At 39.1% G+C, this 21,227-nt stretch overlaps 1 protein-coding gene and 1 long non-coding RNA gene across 4 annotated transcripts; one reads left to right on the top strand and one right to left on the bottom strand.

The window, feature by feature from the left end:
• Positions 1 to 367: 367 nt before the first annotated feature.
• LOC113031251 (uncharacterized) lies at positions 368 to 11,673 on the bottom strand. 3 transcript variants are annotated; one of them, XR_003273702.1, is made up of 4 exons: positions 11,391 to 11,673; positions 11,173 to 11,269; positions 10,945 to 11,035; positions 368 to 1,506 (listed from the first exon to the last, which is right to left on the bottom strand). It is a non-coding gene; the product is annotated as an uncharacterized LOC113031251 (long non-coding RNA). The 3 variants fall into 3 exon arrangements; XR_003273701.1 differs by having other exon boundaries at positions 10,945 to 11,269; XR_003273703.1 differs by lacking the exon at positions 10,945 to 11,035.
• A 1,308-nt stretch (positions 11,674 to 12,981) lies between these two features.
• On the top strand, positions 12,982 to 20,692 carry tmem33 (transmembrane protein 33). The gene is made up of 8 exons (XM_026183268.1): positions 12,982 to 13,093; positions 14,187 to 14,254; positions 14,967 to 15,061; positions 15,173 to 15,360; positions 18,504 to 18,571; positions 18,999 to 19,132; positions 19,361 to 19,444; positions 19,655 to 20,692. Exons 2-8 carry the CDS (start codon positions 14,207 to 14,209, stop codon positions 19,782 to 19,784), a joined length of 747 nt encoding a protein of 248 aa, XP_026039053.1. The 5' UTR covers positions 12,982 to 13,093; positions 14,187 to 14,206; the 3' UTR covers positions 19,785 to 20,692.
• Positions 20,693 to 21,227: the final 535 nt, after the last annotated feature.

Genomic DNA, 21,227 nt, shown 5'->3' with positions numbered 1-21,227 from the left:
ATCCTCCATTCAATGTCCAGTGCCAGATAACCTCTAAATTTAAATTTAAAATCTTGACTTCCTTTCTAAAATTTGTGAGATATGGTTTGGACATGTGCTTATGAATATATATATATATATATATATGCCTCTCGCCCTATGACAGCTGGGATAGGCTCCAGCGCCCCCCGCGACCCTGAAAAGGATAAGCGGAAGCGAATGGATGGATGGATATATATATATATATATATATATATATATATATATATATATATATATATATATATATATATATATATATATATATATATATATATAATATTATTGCATGGTGTGCAAGAGCAGATTAATCAAAGAGCAGATGTAGTTGGTGAAAACTTTGGTAGATTTATTTTTAGAATGCGTTAACACAAAGATGTTCATTAACATGCAATACAAATCCAACGGAAGAAAATGCAGATCTGAATGAGTTAAAATCTGTGCAAAGTATTCTTGGGAGAAGCGCATTCAAACCAGGCCGCAACTGTTATGAAACTTTCATTTATTTGTAAATTGATAGCAAACTTTTTTTTAATATTCGTCCTTATTAGCCCAAGCTCTGGAAAATGTTTCCCTACAACTTTGATCTTTCCAGACCCTCATCAGGCCAACAGTCATCAGGCCAACAGTCCATTCTCTCAACTCCAGCCAGGAGGGTCTGCAGGACATCGTGTAGCCATGCTGGAGTCGCTGAAAGCTGGCTTGGTAGGAGCAGATTATTGCCTAATTGTGCTTTTCAGAGTTGCTGTGAACTAGGGGTTGCAACAGGGCTGCATGGGGCCACAGCCGTGGACGCAGCACCGAAGGAATCCAACCTAGCAGGGTCTCATTGATTTGCTGAAGCAAAGGTCACCGCAGTTATGCATCTGTAGGCTGAATAATGGCCACCAGAGTGGCAGCACTGGGGTCAGATCACTCAGTTTGAGTCTCCAGTCACTTTCTTGTGGTCAACTTTTTTGGCTTTTGATCATTTATAGTGTGCGTGTATGTGTGTGTGAAAAGCAGCCTGCAGATCTCATTTCCAGTTTGGTTCATCCGCTTCCCTTTTTTCCATTATGCATGCTGAGACTGTATGATCCATCTCTCGCTCTGTTTTTCCCTCTCTCTCTTTCCCTGTATCTCCCCTCCAGCACTCCACCAGCCAACCCCTGCTATTTTCACCCCACACACATCCGTCGCTGCACTTATCCAGCCTCAGACGGCTGCTGGCTCGATAGCTAAACAGATTATCCAACAACAGAGCACCTCTCCTTCTCCCTCTCTTCCTCTCCCTCTCTCCATGCACTCTTCTAGCCGTGGGTCCTTAGAGGCGGAGGGGCCCTATTGAGCGGGGCCCAGGCTCTCCACTAGCCAGGCTCTTTATTGAGGCATCTATGGGGCTTTATGCTGCTAGCGCTCGGCCTTGCCCTCGCCATCATCAATCATCCTCGGCTCCAGGGCTGCTATCACTGCCCAGACAGACGGCCAATCACAGCCTTCCAGGAAGCTCTATAGGAGATGGAGAGAGAAGCAGAGGAGATGGCAAAAAAATAAAAAAATAGAGAATCAGTGTGTTTCTGTTGCTGCCAGTCTGATTTGATTGACATCTTCTGTACCTTCTGGGTGAATGACAACAGTGGACTGTGTGATATTTGATTAGATCATGAACTAAGAGTGCGAGTCATGAAAGCACATATAACCATGTTAAAATAATAATTATAGAAGGCGCATTTGTCAGCAATATCAAAGCCTTTTATGACAGATCTATATTAATCTTGTAAGAGTTCAGTATAAAAAATATTGCAAACCTATAAATCCCAAAGGAGAAAAAGGCTATTCTGACAGATTAAAAAAAATCACTAATGAGTGCTGCAGCCGCACTGGAGGGTTCTATAGTAATAATGTGGGTTTATTTAAAGAAAAGTCAGGCAATTTGTATGTTAAAGCCGACTTTCCTCTTTTTCATCAAGCCTCAACAGTATGTTGAATTTCTACTCAAGGCTTAACTTTTTTAATAACGATTTTTTTCCCCCCTGTTCTTTCTTTTTTTGCCCCATCTCTTTCTCTCCGCAGCCCTGAGCTCTCATCCTGCTCCAGGAGGAATAGGCGGAATCTGATTACAGACCTATTTTACAGCAGACGCCGGGGCGCAATAAAGGGAGAGAGAGCACGGAAACGGGACTCGGCCCATCAATTAGATCTCTATTAGCAGCCAATGCAGACCTCACCTCAGGAAACGCCGGGGCTCTGAAATTAAACAATTCTTCAAGCTCGACAAGCCAGTCAGTTCTGTTGTATCTTTTAGAGGGAATGAGGGAGGGGAAGAGTCCTTACAAGAATGCACTACTAGCCTAAAATCATTAAAAGAAAATACGCTATATGAAAACAGAAATATAACCGTGATGATAAAAGCAAAAAGAAAGATACAAACCTAAACCGAAAGTCGCTACTTATAAAGTAGAAACTATAAATTCTCATTTGAATAATAAATAATGTAGGAGGGCCATTGATGGGATTTTATATGAGCAGTAAACACGAAGGTAAAAACCACCCCAACAATGTCTGAGTAACATTACACGGCCTGTTATAGCCGAAAACATTGAAGTGAACAAAATCTTAAGTATTATATTGCAATATAAAAAATTACAGTCAGGTTTCCTTGTTACCTCTTCCTACAACCTCCTTCCGGTGTCATTAATCTCCAACTGCTGACCTGTTGACCTGAGGCGGGACAATATGTCAATACTGGATAATTAGCCGCGGCATTAAGGCCATTTAGATAGAACACCTTCATGGGCTTCTGAATGACCATTAAATCAAAACGGCTTTTTGGGGAAATTAAAAGTTTTAGTCCACTCTAAAGATGCTGCGAGTCTGCACATAATTGAGTTTTAGTCAATGGGATGTGACATTTCCATGTTAATAGAGGTTTATTGGATGGGAGGGAGGGCAGGAATAGTGGACCAGCTCCCTATAGTTCCAGGCCAAAACCTCCTTTAAGTTTATGAGCACGCGTTTCATTTGTTACACTTAACCTGGTAAAATAAAGACCAATATTATCGGTATGATATGGCACCCGTTGGTGAACTTAATGTCTGTCTGTCACTCACTGTTTCGGCTTGAGTAGTTGAAAAATAACCTTCATGGCACTAGTGTAAAAAGAGTTTTAACATTTTTCTTAAGCGTGCGTAATACTTATCGTTCTGGTAATAGTGGCCATTAAGCTACTTAAGTTTTACGTAAGTGTGGATCAGTTAAGATCTAGCCTGCTCTTAAGCCTTACAGATTTCCAGGGTTTGGGAAAATGCAGTCGCTTTTATAGCCTAATGATTTGTGGTGATTCATTTCTGGCATGATCTGACGCAAGACCATGAGTCCTCGCCTCACAATCTTCGCCTGTTTCTCAGTACTATGGCACGTATTTCTCTATTTGCTCAATCAAAGGATGGCCATTTATCATCGAGAAGGACAGCTTCGTATTTTCTACCTTGCCCGCTCGGTTCCAGGACCAAATTCAGCATTTTTATGGAAAACTGCAGTCATTTTGATTGATGAAATCCAAAGATGTCCAAAACAATCATGGAGATCCCCAACTGTGGCGCACCGGCGGGGTGCTCCAGTGTTGTCATTGTTCCGCAGAAAGAAAGGAGCGCGTCCGGAGAACACCAGGGGAAAAATCACGATTTTCAGTTCAAAAGGCCCAGAAAAGCAGCATTTCTTTACAGGCAGTGGGAAAGTGCAGGAAAACCTTTTTCCACTTGCAGACGAAAACAATACTTGCTTGGCTTTTTCCTCCTGATGCATTCAGCTATAAAGACATGGTCTAATAGAAACAGGCCAGAATAATGAATTGATTATTTTACTGTGAGGGGTGATGTTATTTGTGTCTGAGCCAGCTGAATGGCTGGTGCAACACATCCCCCTGAAGTCATCCGATTTGCGCATACAGGCTCATTGTGTGTCATGTAGCTGCGAAAAGTAAAATAACTTTTCCTTAAAAGCGATTTCACATAGCCTTTATTTACCCGCGCTTGTCTTGTTTGCTGTGATTCATAATGTCACAAGAAATGTCACCTGTCTGGCCTAATTGCCACCTTCTGTTATTAATACCAGGAGTGTGACTCCCTTTTGCACCCGTGGATATAAGCCTATATTGCGTACTTAATACAGCGTCACCCAAAGGGAGATTCAATAAATCTCCCTTTAACGGCGTTTCCCCTCAAAACTCCTTCAGGCGAGTGGAGGCCGTGTCAAGATTGCGATTGTGCGCCAGTGCTTAGGACCAGCTGCTCCCAGGACAGACAAGCCCTTGTCAATTAGGCGGTGACAAGCAGGTCCTCCAACTGCCTGCAGGCGCTCCACTAGCCAGCAGTGTACAGTCCCTGCAATTAGTATCAATTTCTGTCGAGACCTCCTTGGAGCGCGCAGACACAGGCTGGGTAAATGGCCAAACATTGTCCAAATAACACCAAGAGCCACAAATGACAACGTGTAATGGGCCCAGTGTTAACCGCACGGCGCGCTGCAGAGAAAGAAAAACGTTTGAATTTAGGAAGAGCGGGACATAAACCCAGGATAGCTTTCACATAAACGCACAAACCTTTCGCTTATGACCGCCTTATTGCCTATAATTACCGTTACTATTTGCGTTGCTGCAGTTTACCCCAGGCACTGTTTATATTGGTGGAAGAATGACAACATTATTAAATATTTAATCGGAATAATCTTGTTAACTAATCACTTCTCTGGCAGGCGATGCATTCATTAATCAGTCTAATGAATAAACACAAAAATATGTTGCATGAACATTTTGCATTGCTGCGAAAGCACTTTCTGGTTTAAATGTTGCTGGTATTAGCAATTCATAGATACTTACCGCTGTTAGACTGCAGATCGCTTTTATTTATTTATTTATTTATTTACTGCACTAAGAAAAAAGCTGCAAATTTCTAACTACTGACTTTCAAATGATCAAACACAATGCTATTAGACCTGGGGTCTTTCCTCCCTTAATTACGATGGCAAAAGTTACAGCGTGGGTCTACCAGGTTGTTAACCTCTGTATTTGATGCCTTATTTAAACATATTAATACTTCACTGATAAATTGTATGGTTCTTGTCTATAGTTATTAGCATTAATACGTTTTACGAGTCAGTAATTAACACAGATTATCTACAGACTGTTCTCCCCAGTCAGGTAGTTTTCATCACCTGCCAACTGCCAGCATCTCATTATTAGTGGAATATAACTAATTTATAAAGCATTAGCAGATGCTTTCTTTACCTTTGAACCAATGTACAACTTGGCTCTTTGCTTAAGCCAAACCGTCAGTTTTGATCCTACAAGTAAATAAATGTCAGAACAGCACTGTCACAACACTGACAACCCATAGAAGGATTGCTCACCAAGCCCCCTTTGTAAATGGTGTCACCGCAAGCAGCTGGTGGTGACATTCCCGGGCCTTGGACGCTGCCCTTTGCCCTCTGTGGGGGTTGGACTCCGGACAGGGCGGTCCAGCCATCTACACAGCTTCGTGATAGCTCGGGTCAGCAGGGCCAAGTTTCCAGCGGGGGAAGTTGGGGGAAAGTAGGCGAACAAAAACCCCGAAGCTCACCAGGCCAGTGGGATCATTAGTATGAACGTTTGTTTAACTAATTAGCAAGCTGGGCAACCAGAGGGAGGCTTGTATAGACGACATGGACGTCATATATGGCAAAGGTACGGGCATCCGTCACTCTGATTCAACAGAGGATGAATGCAGTTTGGATGATGTGGATGGAGCACACAAATCCAGCCAAGACTGCGTGGATAGTGAGCATCAAGGATCAGATAATAATCCGTCACATCGGCCAAATTATGATGCTCGGACAGTCCGTCCACTCTGTTTTATAGCAAATTAAAGAGTGTGCAACATTTAAGGGACTGACTCCATCCGTTGGCGAACAATGCGTGTTTTTTTTTTTTCGACGGAAGATTTTACTGCAGAGTTCAAAGTACAGGATGAGGACAGGGCAGCGCACTGAAGTTCAAGAACAGTGCAAACAGCACATGCCAACAAAAGGAGCCACTGAGCATTCAGCTATGGCAGAGCAGAAGAAGTTGGTGGGGAGGAGGCTGCGGGTCCCGCGTTAAATATGGGAAAGTTTGGGGAACGAGGTCGGCAGGTCAAGAAAAGTCAACAAGAGAGCAGTCTTGATGACAGAAGGAATTTAATATCAAAAATACATAAATCTTCAAGTGAGGGCAGGCGCATAATGGGCACAATGGAGGCGAGTGTTAGAGTCAACACAGATTTGTTGGCGATTAAATGAATCAGGCCAAGTTGTTAACATTTAACACAAAACGTTGGCACTAGAATAGAGGTTGAGCGGGATGGAAGGGGGTTTCCTGGCTGGAGCAGAACTGTCAGGGCGTGCAGAAAGACAGCCAATGTGCAGCGACAGATCTGGCGCAAGACTGCACATTTTGTGCGTTTGATATTATGCAGCAGCTTCGTTATTTTAAATTTGAACAAATAATTCCAATTTAAGTTATATGAGTGTTCTTAGACGATTTGCTGATCATTTGTGCCGAGTTGTTGGTGCGCAATTACACACTAAGTTTTAAGAATTGGGTGACTTATCGCGCGTTAAGATAAACCCACCTCAGTTTGTTGAATCATATGTCACTGCAAGGATATCGGTCATCTCGAACAATAGGTATTAATCTTCCCATGGTGTAGGAAATAAGCCTACATTTGTCTCCACTTCCCTTCTGACTGCTGTGCTACACTGGACGCAGCGCTGAGAACTCTGTCTGACCTTCGCCCTCGCCCCTGCAAAGCCCTGCAAGTTCCCCGGCAGTCGCAAACAACTCTGAATTCCATAATTCTTCACGAAAAGGCACTATTAGGGAAAAATCCTTCCTTTTTGACAATTTAATAGTGCAAACTAATCATCTGGTTGACACGGGCCATTCATCTCCGTACAGGCAGACAAAGACAAGGCCTTTTCCATAGGTTTGTCTGGATCCTGGAGTCAGACCAGCCTCTATTTTGAGATCAAGTGCACAATAAAAGCATTGTGACTGCTTAATGGCTATGTTTGCGAAGCCACCCAAAACCCAGTGTATTAAATGCATTTTTTTGTAAAGAATGAAAAATAGGCAAACGTGGACAAAAGGCCGCAGAACTGACAATAAACCTGTTTCCACGGTATAAAACTTTGTTTGGGTGCTTAAAGCAATCAAAACACGAAATAAAAGAAAAGATTGGGGATAAAAACTGGGCGCCACAAAATTGCTTAAACGCCTCAAGTTATGAATTCGTTTCTGAATCAATTTAGCGGTGCAGGCATTTTCCAAACATCCTCTTGCGGGAGTAACAAGACAGGGAAATTGATCCGGTGAGACCTCACCTCTCGGTGCGCCTCAATAAAAGAGACATCAGCCTCTCTTGACGACTGTATAATTTTTAATATATATGCAATAAATGTTCAATTTGTTTCCAGAAATGACGGGAAATAATAACGTCAAATTTTAAAGCCATCCATTACAACCAAACAATGCTCATGCATAGGTGCTCTAGCGCAGAGTGCTTTGATTAATTCGCATTTTGATTGTGTTTGATAAAGCAATAACGTTACGGCGCTCGACTCTGGACCATTTTACACTCCTGGAAAACAAATACGATGGTGGCTGAGTTTTGATTAAAAAATATATGTATTTCAGGATCATTTCTGAAGCCAACAGATCCTCTTTTAAAGGCTTTACTGCTTGTTGTCCGGGTGGAATCTGATAAACTTCAAGAAACCCTAGGAGTGAATTTCCATGGAAATTAAGTAAATCCAATATGAAGAAACAATCTGATTGGTGTCACAGTCCTCGATTTCTGTGGTCATTAAGTGAGCAGTCACAACACCCCTCAACAGAATCTAGTTATAAATTCTGTTTTAGGGGTTGTTATTAGCAGTAAATTCATCAAGATCTTAAATAAACTAAACTTCAAAATAGTAATAGTAAACAGGCTGATTTGTTAGAAAATACATAAAAAAATAGCCATGTGCTGTTTAAATTGTCTTCCACTCCAGACTCATACAGTCCAATAACATCGCAAATATATGATTTAGCCTGTTACATAAATAACATTTTTAAAAAATGGTGCCATAGACACATAGCTACTTTCAATACCAGTATATTTAACACCTAATAAGTACCTACAGAAATGATGAAATGGCAACTCATGCTATATTATAAAAAGTCTCTTGGGGAAAAAAAGGGCAGAGACAATTCAGTTTTTGTGGCATAATAAATGTCCCTTTAGAAATTTGATTCAGCCAGGTTACAGTCCATGCATGGATATGTTCAGATGCAGGAAGTCCAGGTAGAAGGGGGCTGAGGTCCCAGATCACTGCAGACCTTGACACAAAGTGCATTAAGTTGGCTGATCTCTCTCAAACCATTTGATTAATTCACTCCCATTCAAAACCAAGCGAGCAAGGAGTGGAGGGACGTGACCAATGACATAATAGGTTCTGTCAAACAGCCTTGCAGAACGCCCAGACCATTTGTGGTGACAATCCTGATGCCATCAGTTCCATTATAGAACCCCCATTCAAGCCACAAACAAACATGGCTTTACTTCCAAAAAAGGGGAAAAGTCAGCTTTCTGGTAGATCCCTTTTTGCTTTTTATCTCAATAGATTTTGGCTCAGTGCTAAGCGTGGACACCAGATACCCTGACTGATCAGTAAATAATATACACTGATCAAAAAGAAAGACAAAAACCAGACCTATGTGCATCTATGCAAATTGCTCTAATTTCATATAATGTGAGCTATAATATCGATAGATGTACGTTAGACTTTAAAAAGAAATAAGGGCTCACATAATACATTTAAAATGGCTACACAATACAGTATGATTGTACACATCTCCCCTGTTACAGGAAGATAAATCTATTTAACGTTTTACCTTCCAAACAAGTTCATTTTCATTTGCCTTAAGTGTTCTGTGATCATTATGTCAATCAAAGCCAACATGTCAGGGAAGGTTTTATTTCTGAGCACTTGCATAAAAAAGGCTGGCATGAAAAAAGATTTCAGAGATTTTGCAAAATGTGATAAAACAGTTTTTAGTGTGTAAACACATACAGCAGCAGACAGTAATGGCCATCACAAACTGAGGGTCGTTACAAATGTAATGAAGAAAACACACTACATGTAAACAACAGACAAAAATGTGGTACAACTGGAGCCACTTGTCTGTTAAACAGTAGATCACATCTCCTCCAAAAGTGTTTAGCTCAAATAAATATTCCAGGTCTAAATCTCCAACAAGATGGTCCAATATCAGGAGTCAACATGCTGTTTTTGTCATTTTGCCTTATATAAGAGCAGCCTGTTAAAGCAATAATGTGTAAGATGACCACTTGCAGGATATCTTTTGAAAATTGTGCATGGTCTAATAAAATTAAGGGATAATTTGTATAACCTAAAATATTTAATCAAAAACATTTTAGTGTGCTGTTTTCTATCTTTTGTGAAAAAAAATATTACGATTGTAAGAGAACCCTAATCCAAATAAAATCTGCCAAGAGAACAAAGTATATTTTAACCAGCTGACAGAAGTGAAAACAGGCACAGCAAACTCAAATAAATAACTTAAATAACTGACAAGTTACTGCAGGTAAACGGGTATGTAAATATTTGTCTTTCCTTTAGCCTTGGGGGAGATCTGGTACGCGTCTGACTTTATTCCGGCTTTCTTTGGGAGTTTTAAAGCAGTTCAAATGTTTTTCCAACGCGTGATTGGATAAAAATTAAGCAAAAACATTCATTTGTATAAATTGTACAACTTCACTTTTTAAACCTGAAGATATAAAGATATCATTCGGCCTCATCAGTTCGCCTAGAGGTTTCACACCCACCATTAATCACTGCAGTCATCGTGAAATAAGCTTGAAACGCATTCTTTGAGAAAAAAGGCCAGAGTCTGTTGATAACTCGTTTTATTGTTCTTTTAACCAGTCTGAGGGAAATTCACCGTGTCCTTCTTTTCCTCCCTATCAAACCAACTCTCTCTTAACATCTTCTTCCTCGCTTGTCCCGATTTTCATCCCCTTCCACGCCCTGTTTGTTTTGTCCGAATAGATTCAGAGACTAAGATGGAGCCACTACAAGCGCATTCCTTTAAGCATACACGACTGTTTATTTCTTTAAGAAGCTTTTCGCTTTGGTCTGTCACTCACACTCCTTTCTTTTTTCCCTTCTTTTTTCTCTCGAAAACTGTTGAAGAAGCTTTGAAGGAAAAGATTAAAAGCGGAATAAAGTGAGTGCGTAATGCGTAAAAGGGTGTTTCTTTAGATCAAAGACAATAGATATTGTTCTGCTGAAGTCAATTTCTGTAAGTATAATACTTGCATCGTTTTCCCTGTTACTGATAGTCGTACATGTCCTCGGACGATAAATAACCACAATAACACTTAAAAATCGAAATTTAAGTACAGTTTAAAAAAGAAAAAGAAAAAGAAAAAAATGAAAAAACAGATTGAAGGGCCCCACATTATGAAGGCAAGACAATTTCAAAGCTTATCATTACTTTGGCTGGCTTCCGGATTGTTTATTTTAGATTTTATTTTACTTTATTTTATTTAAAGGCAGACTTACGCTGTTTGTGTTCTATTATATTTTTTTCTTACTTTTTAGGAAAAAAAATCGTGTCATATTTTAAGTTCTGGGCTCCTAACCCACAGAACTCGACCCACAGAAAAGGAAAAAATCGAGTAAATTATTCGAAACTGCGAGTTTGTTGATGCTGGTGTTTGATCTCAAGGGGTTTCTAATCATTAAAATGTTTAAAGGCAGTCTGGCTTTCTAAAAGCCAAAATCGTGATAAATATAAAACAGTAATGATATATATTTGTCCCATTTGCTTTCAAACGATAATGTTGAGATTTCAATAACCTTCACCTTTAGAAAGCTTCCTCAGCTGGTTCTCATCCACCCAGCAGCAATGCGGGACTTATACTGGTATCATTAACGTCCCCGAAGTCCCACATTTCTGCAAAAACATCGACATTATAATTTTTGTGACATATTTCTCTCTGCGAAACTTATCAAATACCCGCTCCATTCTTCCGTGGGAGCTCGGCCAAATTAAAAGTTGGCCACATAATGTTCTCTCATTTAAATTCTCACCTTGAGCTCTCTAGTGACTGGTAATGGTCCGAGAGGAGCTGACACCTAAAAAAATCATCAAGGTCTAGTCTCAGTGTACGCTATCGTTCGGAGAGTTCTGTCATGCCCAAAGAAGAAGAAAAAAGATAAAATAGTAATAACGTTTTGAAGCAGGCAGGCAGAATCATCAATTAAACATAGAAAATGCATGCAAGGCAGGGCGCTGCAGCCTTACTTACTCTGTGCTGTGCTGAGTCTCCGCAGTTTAATTACAAGCCCTAATTTCCGATCGCAGATAGTGTCAAAAATCTGCGACTATTTCTCAGAGATTCCCTTTAACAAGTGGAAACTTAGTGTCCTCCTGCACCATTTTATACATGATGAGCCGTCAGTAATGGGATTATTAAACAAAAACGTTTCAGGCGCTGGCGTTAACCTTTTTTAATGCCTAATTAGGTTTTGCAAAGAAATAATTAGATTCTACAGTGCTTACACTGCCTATATTTTCAAATGGCATCTGCAGCAAACACATCATCCTGTGACACTCGTGCCAATAATCTGCGGACATATGCGCCACAGCAGCAGTCAGATGCAAGATTTTAAAACATGATGGGACCAAATAAGGTGCACTTAAAGCTAAAATAATTTTCAGCACATGCTATAGGCCAACCTGCAGCAGAAGGATGCTCTGGTCGACTGCGCCCCCTTGTGGTAGTAGATTTAAGGTTCACCATTACTGAAGGAGATTGGTTAAAGGGAAAAAATAAATTCGATATTGTTATTGTCTAATAAAAAGCCCAGTAAACCTAAAATTTTTAATCCAAGCAGTACCGTTTCTGAGCAGTGCTAAGGCTAAAATAAACAAATACCACTGAAAAGAGCTCTGTGAGGACCATAATATGGGCGTTGACTTTGACGCAGGCGCAGTTTTTCCTTTAAACGGGCATAAGAGGTGCTTTTTAACAACACCAATATCGTTACTAATTTTAGATAACGTTAGACTTCCATCTCCTAATTGTCTTGTTATGACATATAACATTTATAACATTTTTTTGCACATGTCGAGGAGCGTGTCAGGCTACATTTCACTGTGTGTTATACTTGTATAACTATGCATGTGACAAATAAAGAACCTTGAACCTTGAATATCTTTGGTGCCAGACAGCAAAATGGACAATAAAGATGTATCCTCTATATGGGGAATAAATAAACAAAAATAAGTTATTATCTCTTTCTATTCATAGAAAAAATAAATAGAAAATTATTAAATTAAACAAAATATTTTTTTATTTTTTTTATTTTTTTTATTGTTAAAAGATACACACTGCGTTTGAAGTACTTCTAATCTTTCGCTTCGTGGTTTACCCTTCTCTTCATGCTATGTTCCTAGCTTTCCATGTTCATGTCACCTCTGAATATTTCGATTTTGTGTATATCACTAACGTAAAACTGCTTTTAATGTTTTCGTTTTTGGTTATCATGTTCTGTGCGAAACCTATGTAGTTTTTGATTTATTACAGCTGTTTATATTATATATCCTTTTTTATTATTCACTGTTCTTTAATTTCGAGTTTGAGCTTTCAGTATTGTTTATATTGGGGGGAGTTTACGGAATGGATTTTGTCGTTTCACTTCAGTTAGAATGCTTTGGATGTATAATTTTAGTTTAGTCTTCATTAGTTCAATTGTAGTATTAGTCGTTTAATTGCCTACAGCCTAATATGGAGGGTATCTGTCAGGAGCACAATTTTCAATAAGCTTATAAAACAAAGCTTCATTAGGTACATTAAGACAGTTTTTGATATATCGCGAGAAATAGCGTACTTCCCGTCTTACGCTACAAGGTCAGCTGATCGTTTACTAGAGTAGTTCCCAGAGTGCCAAGCTTCTGCCTGTCACGTTAACCGGTTAGCACGCGACGTAAATCAACGCTGTAGCGCTGGTAAGCAGAATGCTTTATTATTGCCATATATAGGGTCAGGTGTAGCTATTAATTAAGTCTTCTTTAAACTGCCGGGCGACCTAACGTTGACAAAGTAATCAGGGAAGCATTCACGTACGACCTAGGTAGCAACTATTAGCTGAGGCGGTAGCTGACGTGCTAGTAACGATGGTAACAGAATATTCTAGATACACCTGCTGCTAAACAGCGTTAGCCTTAGTAAAATACACACAGGGCTGCCTTATGATAAATTTGCAGTCATCAGTCTGGGATTTAACAGCAGTATCTGGATATTTTAACCATTTGGCCTTATAGTGTCTGTTATTAACAAGTCATTACCAGCATAAATGAGCACATCCGCCAGCTAGCTACCGGTATATCTTTCCTTTAGAGGGAATGATCGTTGTTAGATTCCATGTGTCCCATTCATATGTAGTTTGTGCTTACAAAGGTTAACCATTTAATCGTCCCGATTTTACCTTAGCGAATAGATCATCTAAGTGTCCATCTCCAGCGTCAGTTAATAGATGAATCCGGAACCTTTGTGAAAGTTAAAATTTACCAGTATATGGTGAAAGATTCATAAGGCCAAAGGTGGCCTCTTTTGTTTGTTCATCAGACTAAAATCTAAATGAAGCCAGTTTAAAAATAACAAAGGATGGAAAAAACTAACAGAGTGAAACACAAAAGTTGTGGTTTCAGCTTGAAAAACTCAGAATCAATAATAATTAATGTTACTAATTATTTTACCTTTGCAATCAGTCATTTTTACGAGATTTCTGTAGAATAATTGACAGATGTCTGGTGGAAGATTTATGTTTTACAGCAGCTCTTGGTGATACAGTTTGTCAATGGTTTTATATTGACATATATTTTGTTCAGGAAGCTGATGAAACTCAAGCCAGAGAGTGAAAATCATCATTGAGGAAGGGATGATATTTTCATCACTTGTACTCATGTCACACTGTTGTGATCGTGTGATCACATGTAATTGCTAGACAATATTATCGATTGTCCATCTAATCACAGGTGACCTGAAATTTCAATGAGCAGTTAGGGTTACTTCTAAACTTGAATTTTTTTCCCCCAACAGAGAAACCAGCACCCCCAAAGATGGCTGATGCAAACCAACAAAACCCTCCGCCGCAGCTAGGCCCTGTGGTAGGTTGGCTGCTTTAACTCTGTAGTTCAAATATTCCAGTATTATTGTGCCCAAAGGTGTACTCTGATTGTACGCATCCTGGTCAGAAAAAAAAGAAAGAAAATGGTGCTTCATTTTCTGTTAATTGTTTCATCAAGAACTTTTATCAGATATTTTGAAGAAATTGGGAACAGTTTTGCTAAGATTTAAGATATCTTGAGCCCCTTACAAAATGTATGTGCTATGCATAGTTTTGACTGAACAGTTTACTTTTTTAAAATTGATATTATTTATTTGAGTGCTTTAGCCCTAGATTGTTTTATTTTCTACATATAATTGGAATGATTTCATCCTAAATCTGTAATTTTGACACCCAAACGTGTTTATCTTAGGGGGCAAGTAGAGTAGGGATGTGTGGCATGTATTTCAGTGCTGTTTGCAAGAGTTGGATGACATACACTACCAATCATTCACTTGAGTAACATCAGTTGAATGAGGATGACCAAGATGAGTTGCAGCTGCCCCCTGACTTTTGAAGGCAAGGCGGTAAAATTAACTTGTAGATTGCATTAAGATGCTTTTTAGTTTGGCTGAATTTTCTATGCTAGCCACTGAGAGAACCTGACTGTAAGTTTAAAGTCAGTAAATCTGCTACCAGTATATATGAGAAAAATGGAGACAAGAACAAGGGATTGGTTCGGTTTAATGTTGAGCATCTTTGTGTCTCTGCAGCAATTTCTAATGAGCAACAAGCTGGAAACTGCAATGTGGCTGTCACGACTCTTCACTGTCTATTGCTCTGTAATGTTCATTCTACCAGTTTTGGGGTGAGTTCACTGTGCAAAATCATCTAATTATAAATGTCAATTAGCTTTAAAAGTAATTGTAATCCAGCCAAAATCAGCATTTGAGTCTTTGTCACTGCTTGTATATTTCAGACCCTATGCAGCAGCTAACTTCTATCAGAGAGCGTTGTTAGCGAATGCCCTCACCAGTGCGCTTCGCTTACACCAGAGGCTTCCACGCTTTCAGCTGAGCAGAGCTTTCTTGGCCCAGGCTCTGCAGGAGGACAGCTGCCATTACCTGCTCTACTCACTCATCCTGGTCAACTCCTACCCCATTACAAGTATCCTTTCATTATGAGCAAGTCTGCAAGATTAAATGGAGATTAGAGCAGGGCAATATGGCCAAAAATATTTATCACGATATATATTTGAAAATTTGCGATAACGATATAACCGACGATATAATTGATGCGAGACAAAATACAACTCCACAACATTACTAGCGCAAAAAGACAACCTTCCATTTATTTTCACTTAAACAAGAAGCTGGTTTTTATGTACATTAAAGCTTTATAAAAATGTAACAGTGCAAATGCAAATTCCTTGCTGAAAGTTTAACCAAAAGGCATTTCCAGTAGAAATGGGCTGACATATCCTGAGCATAGAGCTGGGCGATAGAACGATATGTATCGCGATATAACTTTTACTCGATAGAGAAATTAAGCTATCGCGATAGACCTCGCCGCTCTTGTCCTCTTAAAAAAAAAAAAAAAATCAGCCAATCCAAATTAAGTAGCGCAGAGCCGAACCAATCACAGCCGCAGCGTCACGTCACGTGACTTGTAACATACAGCACAAGTGCCAAGCCGCACGTGTGTTTGTTTGGGAAGCAGCCAGCAGGTAATGGAGGAAATGAGTGTGCCGACTAGAAAAATCAACCGAGCGTGACCGAAGAGAAAACAGATAATGGTTCCAACGCCGGAGAGATTGTCGAACGGAAGAGCCATAGAAGTTCCGTAGTGTGAAGGTATTTCGGCTATTTCAAGTCTGACAAAAAACAGAGTAGCGTGCACTGTAAATGTGCCGAAAGCAAGTCTGGAAATACAATAAACTGGTGCATGCGTCACACTGTGCGCCACGTTATTGTTTCGGTGAAATGAATTTCTACAATACTGTTAATTCTACTCTCTGCAGTGTTTAAATGCTTACATATACACACAGTTACTGTCCGTCCACACATACGACTCGGTTCTGCTTCTATGCCCCAGCTTTGTTTACTTTTTCCCACCAGGCTTCTAGACTTCTGATTGGCCAATATTTCTGCACGGTTAGGAATCTAGCGCCACATGCTGCTTTGGCATGTTCATAGCAGCGTTTTCCTTCATTTCTGCCTTTATGTGTGGACAGGATTATTTTTTAAAACGAAAACGGAAAATCTCCGTTTTCAAAAACACCCGTGTACGTGTGGACGTAGCCTCAGTCTCTGACTGGAAGCGCTAATTCGTCATTCGGCTTTTGTCAGACTAAAGTAACTGTTAAAACTGTTTGAAAAGCTAAGCTATACAACAAGAAGAGATTGAGAATTTCCTTTTAGTTCTCAGTTTATTTGATATTGACAAAAGTTAGTCAGTTTTGTCTGTTCTTCTGTAAAACAAACTAAGATTTATTTTTAGAATTAATATTTTGTTTCTAAGTGGAATTGACAATTTAGTAGTCTGTTTCGTTTGTTCTATTTTGAAACTTAAACGCTTTAGCGGCTGCCTTTTGTGTAGTTTGCAATATTTGCCTTTATTTATCTGAAAAAGTCTGATGTTCCTTAAGTACATCTACCCTGTTGAACTTATTATGGGAAATAAATATTTACATAAAAACAAGCTGCTGATTATTTCACATTTTACTTGTGAGCAACGGCACATTTAAATCTTACAAATATAGTTATTTGGCTTATATCGTGATAGATATCGTTATTGCCTGAAATGAAAAAAACATATCGTGATATGAAAAAATCTCATATCGCCCAGCTCTACCTGAGCATAACCATGTATAATATCCACTGAAGTTAAAAAGAGGTGCTTTGCAACATTAAACTGCAGTGTGCAGTACGCATTTTTCGGACCATAAGGTGCACGGGATTATAAGGCACATTAAGCGAAACAAAGCAGTCAGATAAATCAAACTTTATTAAACTCATTCTTCTTGCTTCCTCCACTTCTGTACCATTGATTCATTAATGTTGAATTCTCTGGCAGCTGCTCTATTCCCATGTTGCTGCAGTATATTAATGACTAACCTCGTATTGTGGATGGATTATCTCAGTTGTTCTCCTGACTGAAGTTTGGTCCGTTTACAGCATCCTGCCATGCGATTGCATTTGTCTCTAACCATGAAGAACCTTCACGTTAACTTTTATAAGTGGAAAAGTGTTAGTGTTCGTCCTCCAGCTTCACTGTTTATGTTATGCTAACATAGCTGTGTCGCTAGCGATCACGTAGCACATCATTATATACCAGCTAGCCCAACTTCAGTAACCCTACAAACGTCACTGCTGTTTAGTTTTCTGTCTTCATTTATGTTGGAAGTGATAGCAGAGCTGTGCGTTTGATTTTTTTCAGAAATCTCTCAGTCAGAACATGCTATATCATGCTTAGGTAACTAGCGAAACTAGCGAGCTAACTTCCGCTAGCTTCCTGCTAACTTCTAACTCCGTTAAATGTAATAACTTTTGTTTTCATGGATGCCTGGAAGTTAAACTTTATAGTTACACCTGGTAAAGCAGCAATGCTGATCGTTTTATTAAAGATGAAAGAATTTAGACAGTTTTAACTCTAAGTGATGCTGCAGTGTTGTTTGACCTGAAACATACGGAGTTTAGGACCCAGATTACTCCCAGATTTAAGAGCATCTTAGTCCGACAAATATGACAATAACAACGGCCGCTTGCATGTTCTGCAAAAAAATGTGCTTTGTTGTGTATCTGATGGACAAACACCAAACCAGTTCCACATCACGGAAGTTGCACCATTTTTACAAACCAATTCTGGTTTGTTTCACTCAACAATCGGCCATGTGCGTATGAAAACAAAGGCACTGCGCATGCGCGTTTTACTCCCATTCTATCGCGATATTTCATTTTCCTATCGTTGCCTAACATTATACCGGTATTACCGTGAACGGTATAATATGGCCCAGCCCTAATGGAGATGATAGCATTGCTACATACATTGTGTGTTTTTTAGTTTTAAACAATAATAAAACACTATTTCACTGCTATAGTTGGACAGACATTTACTTGTTGCTGCAGTTTTTTTCCAAAGACGGTCTGATAGGAGTCCTTAAAGGGTTCAGACCTGCAGTATTACAAATCAATTAGTCTTAGCAGTAAAAGATTTAGTTTTTCCGTAGTTGGAATCATGCTCCCTTATTATTGTATTATTTAGGAGGAAGTTGTTCTTTTTTGTTATTTAATCTTAACCTTGTTGTCCAGTGAGCATCTTTCCAGTTTTTCTTTTTTCCTTGCTTCACGCAACTACCTACACAAAGAAAGTTCTTGATGTAAGTATGAGTCACCACAGTGACTTATTGAAAATTACTGTGAAATCAGTTTAAACATTATATAGCCACAAGATGGGATATTAGTACCAGCCAGGCCACCATGTCTGAGGCAGCAGAGTAGGTTTGTGGTTGGGTTCACACAGTTGCAACAGAGCAGCGCTTTACATGGCTGCTCTGCTTGTGTGTGTGTGTGTTTGAGAGAGATTAGGCAAATGAGAAACACAACGTAAAGAACTTTATACTTAACTGTTACAGTTAAATTGAACTACGAACGTATAATGTACCATTAAGCGACTTAAAGTCTGGAGGCTAATGATTTTTAATGTGTTTTCCTTTACCTTTTACTTCTTGCACCCACTGCTCATTTCAAAATGTTGATTTGCCAAAGCTTTCATTTCACTTTGTGACTGTTTTCTGTTTCTTTAAGACCATGGGCCCAAACAGCATGATGTTTATCCGGGGTCTCCTGGACAAACTGACAACTAATCAGCAGAATATCCTGAAGTTTATTGCCTGTAATGAGATCTTCTTGATGCCAGCAACTATTTTTATGCTGTTCAGGTATGCTTACAACTGTCAACGATTTCTTTTTCTGAAGACCAATTGTAGCATCCCTAATCTAGAGATATATGAATATTGATTAGTTGCAGTGACTGTTTTGTGGTTATTGTTGTGTTAATCTCATAAATATCTATCAGTTTTCTCTTAACAAATGCAAGCCCTTCTTTGTAATCTTAATACAGAGTGTCCAGTTTTCACATGTTCATGTCAATAATATTTTGTCAACAGCGGCCAGGGGAGCCTATTGCTGCCTTTCATTTATTACCGATTCCTCACTCTGCGCTACACATCCAGAAGAAATCCATATTGCCGGTAAGACTTTGAATTATCCGTTATTGTCACATAGCAACATGGTGACTCAGTGTTTTGCGCTGTTGCCTCACAGCAAGAGGCTCTGGGGTTCAACCAAGGACATGGCCCTTCTGTTTAGAGTTGGCATGCCCTGCTATTCAGAAGGTACAAAGATTAGATTAAATTTGCTTTCAATACAATCCGAGTGAAGTACTTTTCTTTCTGTCTCAGCACCTTGTTCACCGAGCTGCGAATTCTTTTGGAGCATTTCATCATGAAGCCTGCCTGCCCTGCCTTCTTCAGGAGGATGTGCCTCAGCAGTATCGCCTTTATCAGCCGCCTCGCCCCCACGGGGGTTTGATTACACTAAATTTGTTTTCCTCATGTTTTGTTTTTCAGTAAGATGTACGATGTGACTTAACTTCGATGGGGAAAGACTTTGCCATCAATGGAAGGAACCGTTTTTTTTGAATGTCAACTTTACAGTCTGTGCTCCAATTTTTGTGTATCTGAGTGCAGCTGAAGACCAGCCAGTAATGCACTGAAGGCTAATATTTGCGTTTCCATCCTTTTAATGTGACCTCATTGAAGCGGTGGACATCCTGTTCTGTTACCTTCGATGGGCCGAGCACATTAGCTTGACATCAGCTGGGTTCCCTGTTTATCGGCTGTTATCATTCTTTCCTTTCATGTCTTATTTATTCATTAAAATCACTTATTATATAATGAAACATTAACATTCTCAGATTAGTAAATTAATGAACATGTGTTTATAAACAATGGATTATGATCATTTCTTTAAATAATCATATTGTACTTTTTCAGTTTCCAACTATGTCTGATTTGTAAAGCATCCAATGCTCTTATGTGTCTAAAAGCCTAAATATTAAATGTATTCTATCAATGCCATTGACTCACATTTCAGCAACATGCAAAATCTTATGTAGCTATGATGTCAAAATGGATGTTAAACTGAGAAAATAATCTGCTGTATTTTATAGGATATTTTAAGGTACCAGATGTTCTGCTGTATGATTCACAAATGGAATAACTTGCAGAAAGCATGCCATGCTTATGAATGCACCCTGACCTCATTTCTCAGTTTAAAAGCTGTTTTGATTTTGAGTCATTCATTTTTTATTAGGCTATAGGTTTCTTGCTTAATGCATGCCCTGGTATGTTTTTCTTTCCCTGCCATGTTAATTGTGTTTACTTGCCTACAGACAAACCACATTTTTATAATGAGAATAAAGTTATCTCCTAAACAAACATAGTGTTGAAGAATGCTAATTGGGTTTGGTACCAATAATTTCTTGCATTATAATAGTTGACTTCAATATGAACAAATCCTAATAAGGATTTATTTTTGCCTGTTTTTAATTGTTATTCAAAGCATAGGTCTAATATAAAAGTATTTATCACAGATAATTTCAGTGTAATTGTATATTGTTTCTCACTAGAGAAATGTGAGTTAGTGAATAATTGTTCAGACCCTATGAGTACATTGTAAAAACAATTTTACATGTACATATCAAATACATCTTATAGACACACTGCACGCCATTTATCTGGGATATATTTGCAAAAAACGATGTGTGATATTTATGTGTCATTTTAAATAAGAGTTCTTTGATTTTATGATACAACAGATATTTATGTGGGAGAGTAAAAAGAGCTTGTTCTTTCATTTAAGTTCATCCACGTACTCTTCCCTGATTACTCCTGACAACGCCAGTTAGTCATCTGAAAGCACAAGAAAGAAGACAATTTTCAAGAAAACTCTGACAAGATACCATCACTAAAA

The sequence above is a fragment of the Astatotilapia calliptera genome, chromosome 2 (genome assembly GCF_900246225.1).
Source record: "Astatotilapia calliptera chromosome 2, fAstCal1.2, whole genome shotgun sequence".
Taxonomy (NCBI): domain Eukaryota; kingdom Metazoa; phylum Chordata; class Actinopteri; order Cichliformes; family Cichlidae; genus Astatotilapia; species Astatotilapia calliptera.
This window is presented reverse-complemented; position numbering and strand designations above follow the sequence as displayed.

Coding starts and splice junctions, on each gene's coding strand:
- tmem33 (XM_026183268.1), top strand. CDS start 14,207: ATGGCTGATGCAAACCAACAAAACCCTCCGCCGCAGCTAGGCCCTGTG. Junction 14,255..14,966: donor CGCCGCAGCTAGGCCCTGTG/GTAGGTTGGCTG, acceptor GTGTCTCTGCAG/CAATTTCTAATGAGCAACAA. Junction 15,062..15,172: donor TTCATTCTACCAGTTTTGGG/GTGAGTTCACTG, acceptor TGTATATTTCAG/ACCCTATGCAGCAGCTAACT.